At 31.3% G+C, this 20,425-nt stretch overlaps 1 protein-coding gene across 1 annotated transcript in view; it reads left to right on the top strand.

Moving 5' to 3' along the window:
• The window catches only part of LOC106638276 (fatty acid synthase-like), a 1,454,996-nt gene that overhangs the window by 1,247,748 nt on the left and 186,823 nt on the right, over positions 1-20,425 (top strand). The window contains exon 14 of the mRNA XM_089598131.1: positions 6,276-8,146. Coding sequence (XP_089454257.1) covers positions 6,276-8,146 — 1,871 coding nt within the window. The remainder of the gene's footprint in view (positions 1-6,275; positions 8,147-20,425) is intronic.

The raw sequence follows: 20,425 nt of genomic DNA on the forward strand, positions 1-20,425 counted from the left end.
TGTATTTTATAAGCCTGATCGCTTAAACAAGCCTGATCGCTCTGATCTTGAAGCAGTATTAATTGAATATAAGGAGGCAGGAATTTTAACCGAAACAAAAAAGATGGTAGCTCCAGGCTGGTAGTTAATTACCGCAAGTTTAATAGTATAACTAAACCTGCATTGTTCTACATTTCTAATTTTAACGGATTGGTTAAACGTTTGCATGGTACTAGGTTATTTGTAGTGCTATATCTAATATGGGCTTATCATCAAATGCTGCTGACTGAAAGTGCTAAAAAAAAGACTGCATTAATTACAGAATCAAAGACTGGTCAGTTTACGAGGGATGTGTTAAGCTTTACAAATGCGCCATGATATTTTTTGAAGCTTATAGACTGAGTGTTGGGCGTAGTGAGGTAAAATGAAGTCGCATTTAGTTTTTTTGATGATATCTGTGTTTTAGCGAAGTCATGAGACGAACTAGTACGTAACGGCGAAGTAGTTTTTGGTTTATTATTTTTAAATGTGAATTTAGCGATTAATTTAAAAAAGTGCATGTTTGAGGTGCAGTTAGTTAAGTATCAAGGTTATACTCTTTGTCAAGGAGAGTTGCGATAAGGCGAGAGAAAAATGGACACAGTTGATAGTTTCTCAGTTCCACTGGACGAACACGATGTGCGTCGTTTCCTAGGTCTAGCTAGTTTCTTTAGGTGATTTATACAACGTTTTCGTTAAATTGCTAGTCTCCAAAATATGTTGTTAAAAAGTAATATAAATTATAAATTTTAGCTAGGGCAACGATCAGCGTAATGCGTTCGAAGAACTTAAATATATATTGCATAGTAAACCGGTTTTTAAAATTTTTCATTCAAAGGCAGCACAGACAAAGCTCTACATGGACGCTTCGGTGATCGAAATAGGTGCAACGTTGTTGCAAGTAGATGAGGAGAATGGTGCGTTTCGTTTTGTAAACGTGATAAGCCACAGAACCAGCGAGGCTGAGTCTCAGTATTACTCAAGTTAGTTGGAGTGTACGGCCATAGCTTGAGCGCTCGAGCTCCATTTACATTCACGTTTCATTGGGCTAAAATTTATGGTAGTCATAGATTATCAAAGCATCAGTTTCATTAATGTGTGGGAAATCACTAACTCACACATTGCTTCTTGGATGAGCCAAATTTTAAAATTTGAGCTCATCATCAAACATTGTCCGGAGAAAGCCATGAAGCATGTTAATGCACTTTTACGAGTATCGGTCCAAGGCCAAATTAATGTTGTAAACTTAAGTTCGATGTTGATTGTGAAAACTGATAACTATGAGCTAGTCATGTTTCAGCGCACTGATCCAGAATCTACATTATAGATTGATGTGTTGAGAAAGAATGAGAGAGAAAAAGATGCATTTGGAAGGCGCTTAGTTAGAGACTTAATACTGGAAAATAGCCTGTTGTATAAAAAAGTTGTTTTCAATTGGGTATAGCATTTGTTATTGTATGTACTAAGATTAATGTACAAGGCTATTGCAATGAAATGTCATAATTTGTCAAGTCATTTCGGTATCGATGAAACCGTAAAGAGTAAATTGGACTTGTATTTTTTTCCAATGATGCATAGGTATGTGAGATTGGATATTAAAAATGGTGTTTCTTGAATTTTAGTGGAATGGAAGAGCAATCTGGGTAAGAAAGAGTTTCATCCAATTCCACTGGGGCGTCGTCTCTTCAATATTGTTCACATCAATCAATAACGTAAGAACGGTTGAATGAGACATTAAATCGAGTGTGAGTACAGTGACTAGCAAAACTCCTTCTAAAACATTATGGGGTACCTACTACGTTTAAATATAAGTAAAGAGAATTAACCGATATTAGTTACAGATATTTTCTACCTAGTATAATTTATTGTAACGTTCACAAAAGAATCGAGCAAAACCAGATATTCTATAAGAAATAGTATGACAAGAATAGATTAAAAGCAGCAGTGCTTAAGTTAGGTAACATTGTTGTCATAATGTGTGCTCCGATTGCCACTAGGCATTCAACTAAGTTGAAACCTATATTTGTGGAACGACTAGTAGTGGTAGGGGTGGGTCTAAGTGATACATACTATGTGAAATATTTAAACGAGACTAAGGAATGAGAGTTCGTTACTACAGCACATGTAAGCAAGCTTAATGTTTGGACTAACGAGTCACTTAAAACTAAGAATTGGGCAGACGTCGATAGCGAGTTAATGGAGTCGAGCAAAGAAAGTGTGTGAGCTGATGAGTGCAAAAAAGGGAGTCCTGAGCAAGCGAGCCAGGTTGGCGAGGCCAAGAGGTAATCTCCTCTTAAGATTCGGCCAAATCGTGCTCGTAAGAAGTCAACTCGGTTTTATTACGATATAATGTTTGTTCACTTTTATCCGGCTAAATACTTTTTTTTTTTTTTTTAATCATTAATTTTGTTATTTTACAAGTTTTTTTAGGTAAAGCTTTTCATGTAGGGCCCTCACTTGACGAAACTAAGGAAAAGCGTCACACTTTCTTTGCGTCCCTTGTTCCTGTTCGTTCTCCTACCACCACATGCTCTCTTGACAGTGATAGTACTATTTATATTATATACGGTAGCAGGCGCGTGTGCATTCTCTATTTCTTTCTTTCTTTGGATATCACCGAGGGGCAGAAAAAAAAAAAAAAAAGAAAACAGGTGAAGTACAAATTGTCAAGAACATTTGAGCCAGTAAGACGTCGAAAAACCCCGATGAAAAATTTTCTACGTAATACTTCCCTATACATAAGTAATTATTTCATACATCTACGTAGGTACAGCTCACAAAATAATTTTCAATAGAATTTTCAGAAATCTTCGAAATCGAAAGAAAACAGCCGTAATTCGAAGAAACTAAGTAATTTACTGTATAATAGATGGATGAGACTTTGATTATATCAAAATATCTACATTAAACACACTCTAATAATTCTTATTCGACTCTAGTAATTTTCAAAGCACAATATACTAACACATTGTTTTGCTATCTAAGAACGTTATCTACTTATATAAAATAATAAAAGAATCTTGTGAAAATTAGGATAAGTAATATTAAGACTACTCTGAATTTTATTCAATATCCTATATAATATCAAATGTTAAAAAATAACACTATGAACAATTGTCCATAACATAGACTCTTATGAGACAGCTGCCAAATCAGCATTAAAAACTATGATAACAAAAAAATGTTAACAAAACTCACAGTTATGGCGAAGAACTATTTAAGAAGTAATTGTAAAGTATTTTAACTCATGTTGTTGCAACACTTTTTACAGATTCAAGCATTAAAATATTTTAAAATTTCTTTAAGAATCACTTATAAAGTTAGTATTCTGCTGTGCTTACTCATTTCATTTAAGGTATCAGTAATGTAGTTATCTACCAAAAAATACATTGACTAGGCAACATCCTTAGGAAAATAATGACAATACTTCTTCAGTATTAAAAGTGTATTAAATTAAAGTATTCTACAACTATTTCTGGATGAAATCTTTTTTTTCTTTTTTTTTTAATTAGTAGTTTTGAGATTTCGTGTGTTCTTCTATCCGGAATTACATATACTATTATTAATTCTAACCCCCTAGTGTTAAGCCATATGTAAGACCACAAAAAATGCCGTACAGCTGTCCTGAAGTTATTACACATGTAATTCTGTCGTCTGTATTTCAGGTAGATAGCCTAATTGAAATTTTTGATCCAGAATATAAATAAATGTGACGTTTTTAAATGGCGCAAAAATCTGAAAGAATGAAATTGAAACTATATAAGACAAGATGGCAAATGAACAGGCAATAAATTTTTATAAAAATGAAATAATTATTAAGCACTAACAAGCTTTGTACTTTTAAAATAAAATAACGTTAAGTGACTAAGAACAATATAAAATAAGAAAACAGTTTATTGATCAAAACCTTCTCGAAGCCTTGCTTCTTCCATTTGTTCCACAACCCACATTTTTTTTCAGTAATGTGGATTTAAAGCTTGCAACTGATTAAACAAAAGAAAGAAAAAGATTTTTATTGTTTATTTGTTTTCAATTGTTGTGAATCCTTTGCTTTAAAATTTGAGAGTCCAAATCTACGTAGGATAGCTGAATCTTAGGGATGCCACGGTCTAACTATACGCAGTGTAACTAGATAGTGGTATAAGATTGAAAGCATCTATGCTCGGTGAGGTAGCGTTGCGTGAGTTGCATCCGTTTGAACATTTGGCGTCCGAGAAAGCATGAGACTGCTAAGGTGTGTACAGCGCGTTGCTTGAGTTCTCTCTCTGTTTGCGTTTGGAGTACAGGTGAACTTATACTGGCATATCTGAACACCTTGCTAGTATAAATATGTAATAAAAAAATTTTAACTATCAGTGTAATTTTCGTTTATTCTCAACTAATCCAAATCAAGACAACAACAAAGAAAGTGTAAACGAGAGTTCACAACAATAGTCTCGTTACTACTTATTCACCGATGTTTTTAGGAATAATCGATTTCTATAGTGCTATATACACTTAATTTATTGTACTTGTAACACAAAAAATAAACAAGTAGAGCTTGGCGAGTTATGGCATATATATGTATGATAACTTTGCTGCATTTCCTTTAAGTTATTATACTTTTTTTTTGGCAGTAGTCGTAAAATTAAGCACCTTACGTCATGGACAAAATTTAGTCAGCCGCTTCATAAAATATTTATTTACCATATTCCAACTTAAAATGTCCATGCAGAAGTTGTGTTACAAATTATTTAATATTCATTGAATGGAGACTATAACATTCAAGTTGAAATTATCTGTTGACTTATATTGGAACTCAAAAATCAATTATATCTTACTGATCTAATAACAAAAAAACAACTTTTTTACCTTATCAATTATCACGATTTGCAGAAGTTATAATTTATGTTAAAAATGAAAAGTTATACTGTTATTAACACGTTGCATTACCATCTCGTTGTTTCTATTTTATTACCTGTATACCAGAAAACTGTTTTAACGATAAGATATTATTAATTTTTAGACAATTTAAGAAGACAGCGATATTGTTTACTCTGAGCGTTGTTTACCACGGTGCTTGTTTTTGTCTTAACATTTGTATTTGGCATCTTTTTAAGCCCCTGAAAAATGAGTTTGGACATATTTCTATTATTGTTTACCAAATAATAAGTTTTTTTTTTTATAGTCATATGAAAATACAACCATTGTCTGCATATTATGCAAACATAATGTACGCAAAATTCATAGTTCTAAATTCTACAGAATCAATCTAGGTCTTAAATTTTTCTCACAGTATAACGAATAAAATGTAAATAAACTTTCTTAAACCTATCTGACTGCTAAAATTTTTTGAGTGTTAGCGCTCTATTTTCTTGATTAAATACTGACTGTGAAGTTATTTGAAGAGGTCGTAAAATTTGGAGACAAATGAAATAATTCTTTGTGTTGACTCATCTTCTGAGAACTGTATGAAAAGGGCATTTTTAAAGGATTTTTTTCTAAATTTATAAGTTGACATAAATAATATCAAATAGCTATCATGTTAATCATTAGTGGAAATACTCAGTTCTTTTTATTAGTTGAAAAGTCCAAGTGACGAACTCAGACGTATACAGGGGGTGCGGTACTATGCAAGGTGAATTGCTCAAACGTGCATGTACCCTAACTGTGATGTGTGATGTCAATAGTAAGACTATTTATCAATACATTATTAAAAAATTACAATTTTCATTAGTGCATTTATCACAAAAATTTAATAAATTTTGTTTTTAAGCTATATTTATAATTTTTGTAACATAAAGTAACATAACTCAACATTAAAGAAGCAGGAACAAAACAAATAAAGAAGTAGTTATAACAGACAGTGCAATCCTTCTAATCTTTCATTTAACTTAATAAAAGAAGCACCTTCTTTGTATGAAAAATAAAATTAAAAAATTAAAATACGATATTTATTATTATTTTACTTTATTAAAGTTTGACACTGTTGTCTCCAGTCTATGATTCTTTGCATATTTACTTTATGTATTATATTATTTAAATAATATAGTTGACTCAGAAATGTCTTATAGGTTAACTGTCAGAGTATGTTTACGAATATAACTCTTTTTATTAAGTTCAATAAAAACAATTAATACAGATTTTTGTTGTCTTACTTGCTTTCTTAATAAAAAGTTTGTCGTATATAGATTTACTTATGTAAAAGTTTAAAATCATGTTATAATTCTTCTACTAACGATCATCAGATAAACTTATGCATACAATTTTGCTTGCAGGTGTCGAAGCTTATATTTGGAAAGATATTAATTGTTTTTCATGTGGAGGATTGGAAATACAAGGGCCTCAGTTTACTGTTATACCAAAAATGTTGGAACAGCAAATTATTTGTAATGATTACTACAACGTTATTCCAAATATAGATAAGTCAGATACACTTCTTAGTACCAGCTTACGAGTAATCTTACAAGTAGTTTTGGAAAACATTTTCTCCCCGAAAATTCAAGAAATTGAGATTGTCAAAAGTAATAACCTATCAGACCTGGATACATTACAAAATGCAATGTACAATACGCCTGAAGCGGCTTTCTTCAAAACAAAGATCATTTCTTATGAGAATACTAAGTTTAATAAAATTCTGACCATTGTACTAGATGACGTGAGAAATTATGACCTACAAAAACTATCCCATTGCATAGAAAACAATAGATTTCTTTTGTTTATCGTAAACAGTAACCGAACAGATTTATTTGAAAATTTCGTAGAGTCAATTGGTTTAAAAATTGTTTTAATGAGAAAACATGCTAACAATGATTTGTTATTATTCCGTAAAAGGCAATCACTTGATTTAAGTAAAATCTTGTATGAATCTCGAGATATAACTCAAATAGTTACTGAAATTAAACATCAGAATATAAGCGCAGATAGTGCTCGTATTATAGTTATAATTGAATCAAAAAATATGAAATATGTTACCTCATGCATTCATTATGTAACGAAAGAAATTAACGTAGAAAAGATAAGAATTTTTATTATTCAGAACCTTAATAAATTGAAAAAATCGGAGCTTGAAAATCTTTGTAAACGTCAATTGGAGACAGATTTGTTTATAAATGTTTTAACAAAGAATAATGTGTGGGCAACTTTGCGACGTACAAAGGTAAGTGTTGACTCTAAATCAAGTGACCATTGGATTGCTCATCAAGAATCTTCTAATGATCCTTATAACTTCACTTGGACAGAAAGTCTAAACAGAAAAAAAACACGTAACTTAATTCAAGTTAAGTTTTCAGCACTGAATAAGCAAGATATATTGATAGCAGAAGGATTGTTCTATTCAGATATCTCTGAAAAAGTAGCAAGAAAAAGAATAGTACCAAAAACTATTGGACTAGAGTTTTCTGGAACTGATTTTGAGGAAAACCGCATAATGGGAATATCAAATGGAAACTCGATGTCAAACTTTATCAACATAGATTTTGATTGGACTTGGCAGGTACCGGAATTCTGGAGTTTAGAAGATGCAGCAACAGTTCCTCTTGCATACATTATAGCATACACAGTACTTTATATAAAAACACAGGTAAAAGCTAAGGAAAAAATTTTAATAATAAACTCTTGTGATGGACCAGGATTAGCTATTTTAAATTTAGCCCTGCACAAGAGTTGTGATGTTTTTGTAACGTACCAAACAAAAAAAGAAAAAGAGGTCTTAACGGCAATAGCACCTCATTTGCTTAACAACCGTTTGTTCCACTTATCTGAAAATAGCATACCAGATAATATCTTTTTGGCTACGATGGGTGAGGGTGTGGATGTTATTATTTGCAATGATTGTAAAATTAGAACAATGGTAGAGCTTTTTTCAGTAATAAAGCGAAAAGCTCGAGTTGTAATAATAAACGATTTGAGTGACAATATTATTTTTGAAAACATTGGAATGGAAGTATTTTTGAAAGAGATAAAATTGTGTTCAGTTATTCCGAGAAAAGTAGCTTCGTATGGCCTTGAGGTAAGAAAATTACTGAAAGAATTGTTACACGATGGAATTAAACAAGGTTGCGTCAAACCTTTGCCACGAACCGTATACAACAGAGAATTTTTAAAAGAAGCATTTACTGCTTGTGCAAAAAATAACAACGTAGAAAAGGTAATTACTCACTTTTCTTTTAATTTTATGCAGAAACAGTTTAATAAGTAAATAGAAAATTTGAAGACCAAATTCTGGGCTATCAGCATGGCATTATTTAACAAAAATTTCCTTCAGTCTAGGGGCCAGGGAAGTTCGGCCACTGATGAAGGTTCACTAAAACATTAAAATTTTTCTCCATCTATTTTGACCTCCTGGATCCAAATTTTCAAGGTTTTCAGTCGTATAAGGAGTTGCTCAGTTGTTATCAATAACTGAAATGTTTATAACATTATATGAACATTGACAACTTTTCTTAAAAGAAAACAAACCAAGTCAAACTTTTACCCAGAACCTTTTATTTTAACAAGTGAGATTCAGTTTACGAGCAAATGTTACAAAAAAAAGTTTTTAAATTTTTTTCTTCATTGGAAATGTAATGAAACACAAAAATCATGGGAACTGAACAACCACTAACTTCCACGCTAACACCTTTTTCGCATGAAAAGTAATGATTACTAAAACCATGTTAAGTTTCAGCACTTCTTTTTTAGATTACGCTAGTTTTTCGGGAGATTGAAAACAAAATTTTAAAAACAAGTTAATATAAAATTAGTCAGATAATGTGACCTATGGTCGAGATGCTCGCCACACCTTTAATACCGTTTCCACTATTCATTTACTGCTTAGCTTTACATTTTTTTTTTTTAATCTTACCATTAACTTTGTACACCTCACTATTGACCTTTAACATAGACATTGAATTTTTTACTTTGTATTACATAATATTTATACGAAATTTGCCGTTACAATAAATGGTTTAAGACACCAATAAAATATTATTTTCAACTGTTGAAATAAGTATTTATTACTATTTCCAGAAAATAACTCTACAAATCCTTGATGTTCCAGGAAACTTAAATAGAAGGCAGACTTCTATTGGTTCATGTACTTGAGTGGCAAAACTTTATTATTTCAACTAAATCATAATATAAATTAAATTTTCTGCTCTTGCCATTTTGCTGATATTTAAATCTCTAGAGCTTTCGAAAGAACCCTTGAAATTAAAAGAAATTCTATGATTTTATGTTTTGTGTGAATTTTTTTTAAAATCGTTAATTTATAAATGTTATTGTATGCAGAGAAAGTGTGAACGCTTTAAGAGCTACTAAAGTGATATATGTACAGAAATAATAGTCAGAAACAATTGCCTCACCACAACCTAGATACAACTATGATACATTTTGTTAATTAAATTTTGTCATCCTTAATAAATACTTACTATCTTGCCTGTTGGAATTCTCTAATATTTTTATATTCCTTCATCTTCTTGTTATTATTGATCAGCTTCCAATAGATGCCTTAGATTCTGAGTCACATACTGATACACTACGTTAGTTAGTTTTTCATCTTTTTAACTTCATGGCTTAACATCATTAACGAAATATAGAGAAAATTTTTACTAAAAAACTCTTTTCCTGAATCTATTTTCTTCAACATCAATAGTGATCTATAAGGTGCCAAAAAAAAATCTAGTACATTTCATTCCTAAGTGACCAATTCATTAGGTGATTACAGCGATTCTTAGAAAAAAACTCATTTATAAATGCTCGTTACTACTGTTCTTATAAGATTTGGTAAGAGCGACAGTAATTAGTATGGGGACAAAGTGGAGGGCAGAGCCAAATTAAAAATTAGCAGAGGGGACAGAGGTTAAAATGGTTAAGTCAAAGACCAATATAGGGAAAGTATTTTTTTCTTTATATAATAGTGATATACTATCACCTGACTGTACTTAAAGTACTTAGTACTGAAGAATAGACAAAAAAGAAACGATAGGAGAAGATGGGCGAGACTAAGCCTGACAACACATGTCTGTATCGCTTCTGCAAAAGCGTTAAAGTAAATAAGCTAGAATAAATTCCTGCATACATTATGATAACGTTGACTGATCTTAAAGAAAAAAGTGAATCAATCCTTAACAATTAACTGCAAAGGCAAGACAGTAATTTAAGAATAGTCACTGATCCAAGAACTTGCCTCGTTTAATTCTGCTTAACTTCGATAATTAACAAACTGACACTCCACCACCACGCCATCATGTCAGTAATGCTCATAAGAAATTTTGTTGTAAATAATATTATGTTTCTAAAATATTAGATAAAGTTCTTGTTTTCAATAGTGCAGACGTAGAAACTCATGATAAGAAGCATTATTTTATAAAAAGTATAGATTGACTACTTAAGAAAACCAACTCAGGACCACATATTATAAAATAATGGAGGGTTACGATATTTTATTATCTTTACGTGTTTTAGTTTTCACACTTAGTTCATCCTATGCCAATCTTACGTAATAGGAAATATATATGAAAAAATTTTGTAAACAAGGAAATAAATTTGATACATGGATAATACAAACATGTTTGTCTGCTATTTTAATCCAATAGAATTTTTATTATTCTTATTGTAGGCCTCCTACCCCCATCTACTTGTAAATGCACTACTCCCTTGCAAACCCTTCACAACTACTCGCATACAAATACTGCATTACTCGCACTACTTTCGTAATAAATGCCACTGTTTTAGTATCTTCACAGTTTTTAAGGAAATCTGATTAATAAGTTTGTTATTTAACCAAGTAAAAGTATTCTATGTCTTTTTAATCTCCTTTCTGTGATATATTTTAAACCACTGTCGTCCTTAGCTGTATACGGTAACCTGTTTTTTAAATTATATTTAATAGTCCATGCATGCAAACTTACATAAGTTTTGAATTTAAAATACGTCAGATTCTTCCTCTTTATCATATTTTCATACGTTGAATGCAAATAATCACATGTAATTGCTATGACAAAAATGTGTGTTCCGTGTGTTATTTTCCTGTACTCGTCATACTCACAATTCTTGCATTAAATATCAGCTTTAATATAATATTAATACACATAAGCGTAAATTCAAACATTTATGAAAGGTTTAAGGTCATAAGGATAAATATTTATAAATTTTGACTTCATTATTCAATTATTTTTTAAAAAAAAATATAGGGTGTTATTAAGCCAAAAATAGGAAAGAGCAAGTTTTAGTCCTGGAGCATTTGTGTTCGCGAAAGAAAAATCGTACTTAGTGAGCCATCATTTTATTAAAAAACATCTGTCAACTTTAGTGACTGTACATGTATAAATTATTAAAATTATATAAGGAGCCACTGCTTATTTAACAGAAGAATGTACTGTCAGTAAAAAAACTACTTAGGAACAACTTGTACTAGCGTGGCTTCAAATAGGTTTGATTTTATACATTTAAATTATATTAAAAAATATTTTAAACAACCATTGGATTTTATCGAGGTATTTAGAATAATAAAGTTAAATTTCAATGTAATTGAGCAAACTACTTGAATTGCTTTATTGAATACACTTATATAATAAGGTTAAACTGTTTGTTAAACAACATGTTTCTAAAAAGTTGTTTAAAATACATTGTTATAGGTACAATTGTATTCGATAAAGTAATTGATATAATATTATGAGATATGTTTGATTTTTCATGTAGTTATTTTAAATATACTAAGGGTATACTATGATATGTCACTATAAGTTTAAATATTGCATTTGACAAACGAATATATTAAATCAAAGCAATTTAGGAGTTCTTAAGTATAGGTTGTGTCTGACTGACATCCGCCTTTACAGTTGACTCTCCTGGCAAATACTGATTGCGAAAACTATTAAGCTGATTTTGCTGATATTTTGCATACTGATTCTTGACACTTCATGAATAGTTTGAGTATAGTCTTTATCTTGAAAAATTTAATAATAACAGCAATAAACAAGCTTGAAGATTTTGAAAAATGCTCCAGCTTGACACTATTATAGGCCTACTTCCACCCTAAACCTTCAGAATTGATGAGTGCCACAAATAAATCACTATTCTAACCAATAATGTCTCTGGCAAAATATCAGAAGACGTGTCTAGCCAGAGCACAACCTGCTCTAATACTTCAGAGTTATGTGGCGATTCCACCATCCAGCCTGGTGCCATCAAAGAATTTTTTATAACAAATGTAAGCTAGGGCAGATAGCCCTGAATAGCACGAGCTGCCACAACGGCTTCCTTCTTAAAAGTCGTTTCAACGGCATACCCACAGAAAAGATATTTTCTAGGCCCACTTTTCCAACTAACAATGAGTGGTTGATCATCTGGAGAACGACCTAAGGACGAGATATTCTTTGGTCAGCAGCGCACCTTCCTCAATCACAGTCTCCGTGCACAGAGATTTCGAGGGTAAGACTCAAGCTACCTGCGGCCAGCTCTTTATTATTAAGAATAATAATAAGAAATAGCTGGAAGTCTCACCACTTGCTTTTTTCAGTGGCCATAATAAATATTGACATTACCTACTTAACCATCAATCTCATCGGTTCTTTTAAGGGCCACCTAAGTTCAAACTACCTTGCCAACAAATACGTTTTTACTATCATTTTCAGAAGTGATTCGTCGACTAAAGGACTATGTTAACTAAAGATGGCCACTATTAAACTGAGTCAGTCATTTACTGACAGTCGTCATGAGCAGAGTTGTTCTTCACAAGGCTGGAAACCCCGGTGACCGACGACCCTATATTACCCTCTCGACTCCAAGCATTCAACCATAAATTAGTGATTTTCTCTACGGTCTGCGCTGGGTGAATCTAACAGCTATGAAGGGAACAAAAGCTTGAGCCAATGGAACAGCCTCTAATGGGGAAGCATTATGAACCAATATCTCCACCTAAGATCACTAAAACATTTGAGTCTGCAAAAAAAAAGTGCTTTGTACACCAACGTTTTTGACGTTATATCAGGAGACGTTGAAAAAGATCTCCACAACCAGTTCTAATGTTCCGGACTTTGTAATTTTTCTCCTGATTAGTCCGGGGCTTCAACAGCAGGCCACAGAAGGTCACCGTGAGATATCTAGGCAGTAATAATTGCTGTCAACATCAGTCAAAAAAGAGTTTACTTAAGAAGCTCACCGGTCTTTTCAAGGTCTACCGGACGTCAAACTACCTTGCCAACAAATATAGTAGAACCAAACAAAGTTGACAGAAAACAGCCTTTAGGGGTCACAAAAGTCTTAAGGATGTTAAAAGTCGCAAGAGGGTGAATGGGAAGGAAAACTTCAAACGTATCTAATTAATACAATTTAAGGCATCATGAAACTGACGCAGTATACCTATTGAGATCAGAACAGCTGCGTCAAAATCGACAAATGAAGAATTCATAACGTGAAAGATAAGCTTTTCATTGTACCCTCACAGTTACCTTTTCAATTTTTTAGTTTTTGAAATAAGTAGAAAATGTATTTGTATTTTTGTGGCAATAAAAAATGTAGAGATTAAGCTCCGAGACTTCATATCTCTTGTAATAAAGTTGTGAGATAAAAGAAAAATTTTTTTTAATTACATTTTTTTTGGGAGTTTAAAATCTCAACAGGCGCAAAAAATAGCTATTTACGTAAATTATACGGGAGAAACTGCAAAGCAATGGCCCTTTAGGGCCACTTGTTATTTTAAGACATAAGGAACGAACGGTACTTGCAGCATAATTACATATTTTTTTTATTTCACAGCTTATTATTTAACCAAATAAACTGTATGGGTTCCCAACAAACATGTTCTTAACAAGAAGATTTTTGGTCTGACAAGTGTCAGGAAAAGATGAAAGGTTTTCCACTAAAAACGTTTCACATAACATATCAACACCAACGGTGTTCCATTTAGTAAGTCTCAAGTGAAGCCAAGACGGGGGCCGCTAGTCATTTATATTCTTTTAATACAAATAATTATAATTACAGGACTAAATATTGCCCTACTATTTAACTTTCTATTAATCGACTGAGTGAAATGATCAGCAGGTGACGTTTTTGCAAATACCGCCTCAAATAGAAAAATGTGATAAGCAGAAATAGGCTTGCTGTGTAATGCAGCTGTGTTGACTAGTCTTTGTAGTAGAAATAGGCCCCAGTAGTTTTGACGGGCAGTGACTTCTACTTGGGCGAAACATTACCGGCTATTAAATATGTACTAACCATTGCAACCGCATCAAATGTGAGCAGGCAATTCTCTGCATCTCCTGTTAACAGTTAGGGTTTGTCGAGTTTCAGCTGTACAGCCGATATCAGGAGTAGGTGCAGGTACGTGCGCATTGGACAAGGTAGGAGTAGAGACCATTAGACTGTTTTTTCTTTTGTCTGCTCGACATGCGTTATCACGGTGGTATATATTTTAGTACATTTTATTGAAAATAATAGGTTGGAGACAAAAGTATTTTTTCCAAAAGAATATTACATAAGCATACATAGCAATACAAATTATCTATTGTAACTGAAGATAATGATAATGAATATTTTATAAATTAATTGCGAATTTTTTTTTCATTCAGTTAGGTATGAGGGTGTTGAGATTTTTTATCGTTTTGTGTGCCTACAAGTAAAGGCTATCATAGTGTACATACCTTTTTTTGCTATTTGAGTTTTTTTTATGTGTGTAATCACAGTACGTCATATGATTGCACGTATTAATTTGAAATTTGACGTATAAAATAAGATAATAACAAAAAAAGCTAACAATATTTTAATTCAATGATTATCGACATTTATGCGAAGTTTTGAACCTGGTAAATAGAATAGATTACTGTATACAGCTAAGTAAAACAGTGGTTTTAAACATTTAACAGAAAGAAGGGTGAGAACTTATACAGATTAATTGTATTGGGTTGGATCATCGACTTCTTAATTTCATACTCCCAAGACTGCAGGGATGTTTGGACGGTGGCAAGTATGACGAAAAAAGTGCTGGTGGTACAGTAGTTGCAGAGGGCTTGTGGGGAGGTGTTGCACTTGCAAATGCGCAGGGGTGGGGATGTTGCAATAAAAAATAATTATAAGTTATATGGCGTTTGAACAGCAGACAAACACGTTTGTATCATCCATACATCAAATTTGTTTCGTTCTGTATACAGTGTTTTGAATTTATATTTTCTATTCGATAAGATTGGCTTGGAGTAAGCTAAGTGTGAGAACTTAAATATTTTAATGTCACTAGATATCATAACCTAGTGTTGTTTTATAATTTTGTGTCCTGAGTTTTTAGTTTTTAAACGGAAGTGATCCATAGTTTTTGTCAAACAATGGTATTTAAGATGGACTTTCGTATCTGCACTCTTAACAACAAGGTCTGAACCTAGTGTTTTAGAAATTCCATTTTATTTGTGACAAAAATTACTCCATAGAGGTCTAAATACATAAGAATCATCAACATGGTGGCCAAAAGTAAAGTTTTAGTTTATTTATCAGTGATGTTGCGCAGAATTCAACATGGTAATTTCTGTAATAGGTCACCATTCTGATCTTATCAGCTCTTCTTCTATGTTGATTTTCGAAGATTGTGCATGAAATGCGTTAAAAATACAGATGTATTAAATATTATTATTTTAAATAAGACGACTTAAATACTCTAGTTGAAATAAAATTCATTAATATTCTTTTAAATAATTCTTACAAATTAAAGTTTTTTTTGAACTTCTACACGCGCGTCATACGTGAGGGTAAATTAACGATGTCAAATTAGTAGCCTTGAGATAAGGTAAAATTAAAGTGTATTTTTCTTGATCTTTTCCCCTTCACCTAGTGCCCTGTGACGTACTTCCAGTCCCCTATACACTGCAACGACACCATACCACGTCACACATTTGGAGTCTTATGAATTTTGAGCCATGCAGCTTTTCTGTACACTATTAAATATTCATTTTGTATAATTAAGGTCTTACTTTAATAAGAAATAAATGATTGTTCATGAAATTTTTCATATTTTTTCAAAATTTTTAAAAGTTCAGAAAAAAATTTTGTTTGTACTTCAAAACTACAGTAACTGATTCTTATCGTGTTTTATTTTTTTACAATTTTTTCATTGGAGATTTAACTAATTTTTTAAATGAAGGACGTTTTTCACATAGTCAGTAGAGAAAAAGGTCAGGGAAATAAGAGGAACGCTAATGTGTACAGTAAAGCTAGCAAATGTTTTTTTCAAGTAGATGTACTCACATACATGCTTATACGCATACTTGCTTTATTCTTTCTAAGTTTATTTAAAAACCAACATGTTGATCTATTTGAAAATTTTATAGGCTCATTTTAAAGTAATCTTTTGTACCCAAAAAATTGAGAATTCTACAGACCATGTAAATGCCATTTTACGTGATTTCTTTATAAGGTTACACGTTAAATTATGATATTATTTAATTAAACTTATATGAAACAATGGTACACTTAAACAAACTACAATTTTTGGCGGTATTTTTATACTTTTTTGAATATACGTTTGACATTTTTACAATATCTGTCAAAGAAACCTATGTGTGGTGAATACCTTGAAGGGACATTCACTGGCATGTAATACTATCCTATTGAAGAAAGAGATTCTACAGAATGGTTTTTCCTAATTTTCTTACTACAACTATATTTTAGGTATTAAAAGTAGACTAGGAACTAGTGTTGTTGTAGTGGTGTTAGTGATGTTGTTTTAAGTGCTAGTGTTAAATACTCAGTTTTCTCGTTGCCCCATGGTCAGATAGTAAACTATGGGTGCACTCACTTGTGCTTTCAATCATATTTTACGAATAAGTAATAATAACTGATAAGAACGCGTATTCACCTATTTAGTAGAAAATGGACTGCAAAACAACTAGAATCGCAAAATAATTCTTTTACTTACAATTTAATAAGATGCTATTAGAACTAAAGTCAACTAAAGAAAGTAATTAAATAACGCTTAAAATTTGAAAATAAAGCGCGACTGTACATCAAAAGTAATCTACGAAAATCAATATTCCGATATCCTGTAGATTTCTTCTTTAGGACAATATAATTTCGAGAATAACACGTGATATCGTCACACGAAGCACGCAAATAAAAATTTAATAAAATTAAATTAAAGAAATCAAAGAGGTGACAAGAACAACAAATGAACAAAAAAAATGATAATCATCTCTCCAGTTAAAGCAAGGTTATTTGTCTCTTACATGGTAAAGATAAATAGATTTTTAAGCTACTGCATAGCTTTTATCGCGGGCCTTGAGCGCGACGACTAAATCGAGAAATTTTTTAACGAAAAAAACCTAACACCCCCACTTCGCCTATCATGTAGCTCGGCCGAGCGTTCGCTTAACTTAATTGTATATAGTACAACTATGTAAAGCTCACACAGATCGGGACAAGCTGCTTGGACTTTGGATGAATACGTAAGTAACTGTTTATAAAAAAGTATATAGGTGTAAAGGTATTTATCATACCTTTAGAATGCCACACTCACCAAATGAGCGCCCCGTAATTATACACGTAGGTATATATGTATACGTAGGTATATCTATGTACAACACAGTTAAAAGTTTTCTTGACTGCGGAAAAAAACTAAACGTGACTGTGTCAGCTTATTGTTACTGAAATTAACGCCCAGCGTCACTCAGTAGGTGGCGCGCTAAAGTCAGGCTGCGCAAGGTTTAAAAATAAAAAAAATCCTCATAAATAAAATATAGACGTGATGAATTCAGTAATCATATAACCTGATTATTTAGAATCTCAATATTGAAGCTTATAATAAATAAATTAATGAATTTTTAATTATTATTTCGTTGGAATATTATACATCAAGAATCAAAGAACATTTTTGTATTATTATGAACATTAATTTGCTGTACATTTTTATAATGGAGTGAGTTCGAGCTACTTCCTCCAAATGTTCTTGTGGTTTCATCATATTTCTCTGCTAAAAAAGTTGAATTACATGGTCTAGTGACATACACGGCAAAAAAAATGTGCAAAGCATTAAGTCTAGTCTAAAAATGTAATTTTTAAAAATACAAGTATACTCATCTGTATATTTGGAACCACAAGATTTGATGGTTTCAAGTATATAGGTAAGTATACCAATGTTTTTGGGTATTTGTGGTATAATCTGCAGCAATTTTTCGTTAAATTAACTAATTTATTATTATTATTATTCTTTATAATTGAATAACGTACGAGTGTGACATCTTTAATTTGTGTAACTGTTTAATTAAGATGTTACTAGTAAGGCAACAAGAAAACATTTAAAGAATTTAATTATATTTTTCAGAATAAATCTTTAATGATATTAGATTTCGCAATTTTCTTTGTCTTGTAGTATTAACGTATCAAATATTATTTGATCATTCTCTTTGGTAGTTAAAATTGACCATTATTAACTGTTTCGTGGCTATAAGGACTTTTTGTATCGGTTGCTAAGCTTAGAATGTGTATTTTGAATAATTGTAAAAGAAAAAACTTGAATTAATAAAAAAAACAAAAAAAAACTGTATAAATATAATATAAATAAATAATTACAACTGCATAAGTTTATAAGGAATTCTATGCAACAGCTTTATTGCAGCAGTCCCCAAGTGTCAAACGTTTAGTTGTAATTTTTTCTTTTTTCAAATTCCCCTCCTTCCACTGACAGTGTTATAGGGCAAGTTCCACTTTACAACTTCTATTACCTGCCCTTTGGTACCTTTTTATGCCCAAACTCAGCAAATATCATAACTAGCAACACTATCACAAGGAGGAAAAGAATACTTTACCCTATTTCAATAGGAAAGCAGCAGAGCAAAGATGAGAAATAGATGAAAATAAAAGAGAAACGGAATACTGCTTTACAAATGTGGGTTAAAGGCACCATTGCTAGATGCTGCTGCCTACTGCAATAAGGACGCACATGTTCGGATAGCTGTTAATCTTTATTTTTTTTCTGTTAATAAACAAGTTTTGAACTCATATGAAAAACTATAAAACACTTCGTTTTTTAATGAATTATTAAGTTTTCTGGGTGATGGTAAATTACTTAAGTAAAGCATGAGTTGCAAACGTAAAGAAAAATATACTATTAATGGTGACGTTATGGCTTATTTAAACGTAAAACAATAAGAAATATTGACATACTCCTAGATAGCCTATTGTAGATCTTTTTTCTTAAGAAAAAGAAAATTAAAGATAATAGTATAACAATTGGAGCTTGCTTAGACAACTCAAAATTCAGAAAACTTATTTAACATTGTGGCCGCCTCACGGCAAACGTGACTTTTTTTAACAAAATATTAATAAAGAAAAAGAAAATTTAAAAAGAAAACAAATAAAGCTTAAAAATACAATACCAATAAAAAAAACAAAAAAACGAAGAACCAGTAAACAGTGGATGCTACGGTACTCAAAGATAAACTTATTTTATATAAAATTTTATGGCAGACAAAATAAATTGTGAGTATAAATTCTTTGAACTCTTCTTTCAGCAATTCTGTAAAAAACGTTTTAATGTCTAAAAATTATCTACTTTACGAATAAAAAAATTGAGTAAGAATAAAATGCAATAAGAATCAGTTCTTATATTTATACAGTCTAAACATTTTTCTTTTAATTTTAAAAATCCTGAATAAATATAAGAAAATAATAAAAACAACTTTTTTTTATCCATTTTTAAACTAAGAAACTAATGGTAAACGAATAAATATCTACTGTACATAGGAAAGGTGCTTTGCTTAAATACACTTATTTCTTAGTGTTTGGGAAAAATACTTAACGAAAAAAATTTATCAGCGTATAAATTAATTTATATCTTACTCAATTCGCAGTTAAGCCTTATCAATTTATGAAAAGTAAGTAAATATATATATTTTGTAGAATAAATATGAATATTTAGATTTTGACCTTGAGAAAAAGTGTGACGAAAGGGGATTTGGCTAGATTCTTCCCCTCATCTTTATCCCCCGTGACGTACTTCTGGATTTCCCTACATAATATTACACACATTTCAAATTTCATAATTTCTTTTGTTTTTCTTTAATCAAAAAAAAAAAAAAAAAAAAAAAGAAAAAAAAAAAACGTTTTCAAAGAGATTGAAGCCCACCCTCGACCTCCGGCACATTTAACAAGGTCTTGACTCACACTGCTATGAGCGTGCCTAATACAACAAGCTCCATTGCTTTATTTATTGAGCAGTTCGTTGCTTTTTTTCATGTAAATTTTTATTTATTGTGTAATAATTCATTTAGTTCAATTATATATTAACGGAATATATAATCTATTAAATGAAATATATTTTGTAGGTACATGTTCCGCATAATTTTACAATTAGTACATATAAGCAGAGATGCTTTCTTATAATGTAATAATAAACATTTATCCACGTATCATTTTCTTGTAACTTTTAAAATAAATAAGTAATTTGTTTACTCAATTTGTTCAATTT

The sequence above is a fragment of the Copidosoma floridanum genome, unplaced genomic scaffold (assembly GCF_036245765.1).
Source record: "Copidosoma floridanum isolate Cflo_tuat_1 unplaced genomic scaffold, Cflo_Japanese_pri ptg000005l, whole genome shotgun sequence".
NCBI lineage: Eukaryota > Metazoa > Arthropoda > Insecta > Hymenoptera > Encyrtidae > Copidosoma > Copidosoma floridanum.